Source organism: Cnephaeus nilssonii (genome assembly GCF_951640355.1).
Source record: "Cnephaeus nilssonii genome assembly, chromosome: 1".
Lineage (NCBI taxonomy): Eukaryota > Metazoa > Chordata > Mammalia > Chiroptera > Vespertilionidae > Cnephaeus > Cnephaeus nilssonii.
The window spans coordinates 93,663,013-93,668,110 of NC_137072.1; the positions used below are offsets into that span (position 1 = coordinate 93,663,013).

At 47.5% G+C, this 5,098-nt stretch overlaps 1 protein-coding gene across 1 annotated transcript; it reads right to left on the reverse strand.

Annotated features, from left to right (window-relative positions):
• Positions 1 to 2,270: 2,270 nt before the first annotated feature.
• RHOH (ras homolog family member H) lies at positions 2,271 to 4,891 on the reverse strand. The gene is made up of 2 exons (XM_079774090.1): positions 4,786 to 4,891; positions 2,271 to 4,485 (listed from the first exon to the last, which is right to left on the reverse strand). Exon 2 carries the CDS (start codon positions 4,286 to 4,288, stop codon positions 3,713 to 3,715), a length of 576 nt encoding a protein of 191 aa, XP_079630216.1. The 5' UTR covers positions 4,289 to 4,485; positions 4,786 to 4,891; the 3' UTR covers positions 2,271 to 3,712.
• Positions 4,892 to 5,098: the final 207 nt, after the last annotated feature.

Here is a 5,098-nt window from a genome sequence, read left to right on the forward strand (position 1 = left end):
CCAGCATGGCTCAGTGGTTGAGCATCAACTTATGAGCCAGGAGGTCACCATTCGATTCCAGGTCAGGGCACATGCCCGGGTTGTGGACTCGATCCCCAGTGTGGGGCGTGCAGAAGGCAGCCAATCAATGATTCTCTCATCATTGATTTTCTATCTCCTTCTCTCCTTCCCTCTCTGAAATCAATAAAAACATATTTAAATAAAAATGTAAAAAGCCAAGGACTGGATCAGGGACCTTGGCCAATATGGTGCTCTGTGACTCAGAGAGGTCCTGTTCTCATTGCCAGAAAGAAAAGGGGAGGACTAAGTTCAGACTTGGAATCGGTTATTAAAAGTAATTTTAAAATACAGGCCACTTGAGTGGTGGGGGTGAGGCCGACAGGCTGCATGAGATCGGATGTGGCAAAGCCGTGCAGTCGGGTTGCTCTGGGAGGAAGTGGGGCACAGCGGCTCTGAGCAGGGCTTTGGAGACAGACAGACCTGCTCCGGTCCTGCTGCTGCCGCTCAGCTGCTGTACGGCCTGGACTTGTCACGTCAGTGGGCCAGGCCTCAGTGGGTGATGCTCATTATAGAGGGCCACCTACACACCACGGGGTGACACGATGCGCACTCTAGTGCTGAGCACAGCGCCGACCCACTCGAAGCGCTCGGCAAACTGTAATGGTTAGGGTGCTTTCAGGTCTCTCGTCATTCAGCCTGATTTCATCACACTGAAGACTCCAACAGTCTCTTCCCATTTATACAGTCGGTATAAAGGGAAAAAGAAGAGGATGACTAACTCCACCACTCCAATCAACTCTTTAATGTAAACCAGTGATGGGCAACCTTTTGAGCTTGGTGTGTCAAACTTCGCCAAAAAACTGAGCATAACTCGGGTAGTGTGTCACTCTGAGGAAAAAACACTATTTCGCAAATGTTTCATCCTCAGGAGCAGCAAATGTTTCATCCTCGGCATGCGGCCGCCTCGGCGGCCGCGTGTCATCAGAAATGGCTACTCATGTCAGTGCTGGCACGCGTGTCATAGGTTCGCCATCACTGATGTAAACTAAAAGCATATTTAACATTGCAATAGTTAAGAATCAACATACTCTAGCCTACAACAAGGTCGTGCAAGTTTTGAAGTGCAAGAAACGTGAGCCTGAGTTTAGGCAGGCAAGCATAAATATACACGCATGTAGAACATACATTACATGGATTTCCAACAAAAATGACCTACTTGCACTTCTTACCCCTGCAAGGCCTGCGGGGGTCTGCTGCCTTCCCAGACCCACTTTGCGACACAGCAGCCCAGTTCCTTTCCCCTCTCTAATCCAACACAAGTTTGTTGAGCTACGGTGTCTTCTCTGTGCTGGCCCTGGGGGCATCGAGACACATAGGAGGTAGCTCTGCCTTCCAGAACTTACAGTCTGGTCCGGGAGACAGACACCCATGAGCCTTGATTTCCACCAGGTCCCATCGCTAGGAAGGTTTACACACAGATTCTTGTTCTCAGTGTGAGGGTTCCCAGAGGGAACCTTTAGGCGTGGCTCCTGCCAGCAGGCCGAAGGCTCACTGGTGTGTCTGTCCAGGTGGCTATGCCCTCTCTGGCCTTCCCTTCCGCCTTTGGAATGGAATCACCTCCTCGTCCCTCACTGTGAATCAGGGACCTGGGCTTTCCCATTTCAGAGATACCTCTGCCCTCATCTCCCTTCAACAACAAAGGAAGAAAAGCTTGGGGAAAGCCCATCGTAGTGAATACAAATTCACTCCTGCTCACAAGCTAAACAGTCTCCACCCTAACGACTGGTCCTGAAGGCGAAGCTGTATGCGTTATATAAGACCGTTGATGAAAAAGACAAGGATCAACAGGGATATTGAAGAAGGTGAGCTCCCATCGCCTCCCCAGCCTGGTCAGGTGTAAGCCCTCCAACCCTTGGATGTGCAATCCAGAGAGCTGGATACAAGGGTTCTCAAGTCAAGGGACACAGGTGACACAGAGGCGAGGACAAGCCACAGGACTGGAGGACTAGAGAAGGCTGGGTAGAAGCAGATACATCAGCCCCGGGAACTGAGGGAATCTCGGCCCCAAAGACTAAGATCCAGGTTCTGGGCCTTTTACTGGATGTGGATTAGAGAGAGAAGAGAAGAGTGTGAAGATGAGCACTCATTTGATTTTAACACTGATTATAGCTATCAAGACTTGACCACATAAGGAAACTCAACAATTGGCTTGGTTATGTCAACATAAGTTTAATCATAGTCATTTATGCCAAGTGCCTTACCATTTGTATATAACGGCCACATTATAACATAACAATGATGTACTTTAACAACGTGGTCCAGAGTGGTTCTGAGTTTTATTGGAGTAGGTGAGTAAATGATGTACCCGGTGCCAGCATTTGCAATTTCTTCCTTGAGTTACATGGTCTTCTGTTCTCAACTTTAACAGATGATTGATACCATTGTTTTGAAGCTTTTTAGATAGAATGCGGTTTGAGGGGAGGAGGGGGGTCATTATTCAGTATTTTCCCTGATAAGATTTTATCTGAAAATTTGCTATACAGTTTTCCTGTTCCCTGTGCTTGGAATTTGTGGGGGGTTTTGTTTTGTTTTTGTTTTTTTTACTCTGGTGCTTCACATTGATGAAATAGTAAAAGCTGTAAGTTGTACCCATGTTCCCTTACACACACACACATAGGTACATAGACACCTTAGTAATTACTCTGATTAGATCCTAAAATTAATAAATTATAGTTGCCCTTCCAGGTCAGTTAAGAGCTCAAGTAACCAATTCCCAGAATGCCGAGCCTGCTCTCATTCACGAGGCCTGCAGCCAGGCGGGGGCAGTGTCGGGAAACCCAGGCAAAGTGCAGCGGTTCCCAAAGGAAGGGGAGATTTTTCAATTCTGTCCCGAGCTCTGCTGCTATTCCTTGGAGCAGTCAGATTCCCTACCCAAAAGGTTTTCCTTTCATCTGTTTTGGTAAATGAAAGAGGAATACTTAGTGCATAACGGGAGTTCGTTGAGTGAAAGGTAGTATCATAAATAAGAAATGCTTTTTTACGTATAATTACAGGCAAACAGATGGATAACTGTTAAAATCATTAGGCAGTATTAAAGTAGCATATGTTATCGGGTGTATTTTATAAACAAATCGGTTAACAGCTGGGTGGAAAATGAATAGCAAGGATTGGTAGGCAGTCCTTTTAAAATTTGATCACCTAGTAAAATCAGGTAGGCAAGTGGCTTCAACAAAGTTACTACTTCAGGTGAAAATAACCCTCCGAACATATGGCGGAGTCCTGCAAGGTCATTTCACGCATACACCAGGGTGTGTTTGTGAGTCTGTAGGAAAAGACTTCCCAAGCATGAAAACTAACTATGTACAATTTTGTTATCATTTAAATAAAACATGTCTTTAAATATAGAATTCTTTTGGAAAACTCACTTCACTGTCCAAAATTATGGAGACCTTTTTAGTTTTTTAACCAGAGATAGAATATTCATTACAGCTTCTCAAGAGACTGCCTAGTTGGACAGGACGAGGAGTTCATTTGCAGAGTGTACTTAATAAAACCATCCAGCGCCCAAGTCCCATCAACGAACTATATCCAAAAGCAAACACTGCCCGGGATGTACCCAGAAAGAGCATCAACCCTTGCTGTTTGCTCTCCCTGTCCCCGTTAGTCTTTGAGGTGGGTGAGTCAATGAGTGTTGGGTGACGTCTCTGGGAGGTTAGAAGATCTTGCACTCATTAATGGAGAAGAGCTTCCTTCTGTTGCGTCTCCTGGCTTGGTTGACGGCAGTTCGGACGGCACACTCAAACACCTGCTGGACCCCCCGATTGCTAAGGGCCGAGCACTCCAGGTAGCCCTTTGCTCTCACATCCTGGGCCAGTCTCTTCCCATCGATGGCACCGATGCAGGAGGCCCTGTGGGTCCCCATCTCCCGCTGGTCAGTCTGGGTGGCCACCACCAGCACAGGGGTACAGGGCAAGTGGCTCCTGATTTCACCAATCCACTTGTTCTTCAGGTTCAGGAAAGAGTTATGGTTGGCCACAGAGTAGCACATCAGTATCACATCGGCCTGCTGGTAGGACAGGGGACGGATGCTTTTGAAGGCGTCATTGCCGGCTGTGTCCCAGAGACCCAGGCTGATCTGCATGCCATCCATGAAGACATCCACGCCCGTGTTCTCGTACACCGTGGGCTTGTAGGCCTCTGGGAAGGTCTCTGAGGTGAAGCGCACCAACAGGGAGGTCTTCCCCACAGCAGAGTCTCCCACCAGCACACACTTGATGGAGCTCAGCATCTTCCCAGCCTGGATCCCTCGTCACAAGTTCAGAATCCTTGAATGGCTGAAGCAAATGCCATTCAACGCAGGGAATAAAAACCAGATGGGTCTGTGGTCCCAGGGTCTCCAACAGCAATCTGCAGAACGTTACTTCTCTCCATGCATCCGAGGGAGATCTCGATCTACTTTGAAAAGCTCCAAAGTCTGGTCTTCAGCTGGAACAGAAAGAGAAGAGGGAACATTGAGTCTTTCTTTTTCCTTTTTGGATGACTGGGCACTTCCTCACTGGCAAGCTGATTAAACGTGGGGCCCACCTCAGTGTCGTTGCCCTGCCCGACTAATCTAACCCACTCTTCCCCAGCAAAGAGGGCTTGGGTCTGCTATCCCCCAGCTCATGCACCCACAACTCCACCCAGTCAAGAGGCAGAAGCTGATTTTATCTCAAAAAATCAGCCTAGTGATAAAAACACAAGCAACTGCTCTGATCATAACATGAAAAAGACCTCGATAGCAACCTGGTGTGTGAATGAGACGTTTTCAAACAGCTCTCTCTGGCTTCCGCTCCAAGAAGCAGGGAAGGCAGCTGGCAGCGCTCTCTCGCTTCAGTTTCTAATGGATCCCAGCCACGTTGGGAACTGCAAGGGAGAGACCTGTACTGAGCCACCGTATGACAAGCACCTCCTTTCATTTATTGATTAATCAGCCAGTCCTTGGTTTATGTGGGAATGTGTGTTGAGGTCAGAGAAAAGAAATTACCAGAACTCTAAAAATTTGCTGTTTTGGGGGCGTTTTTTTTCCCTTGAGGTTTTTTTTTTCAAAAAGTGGCTA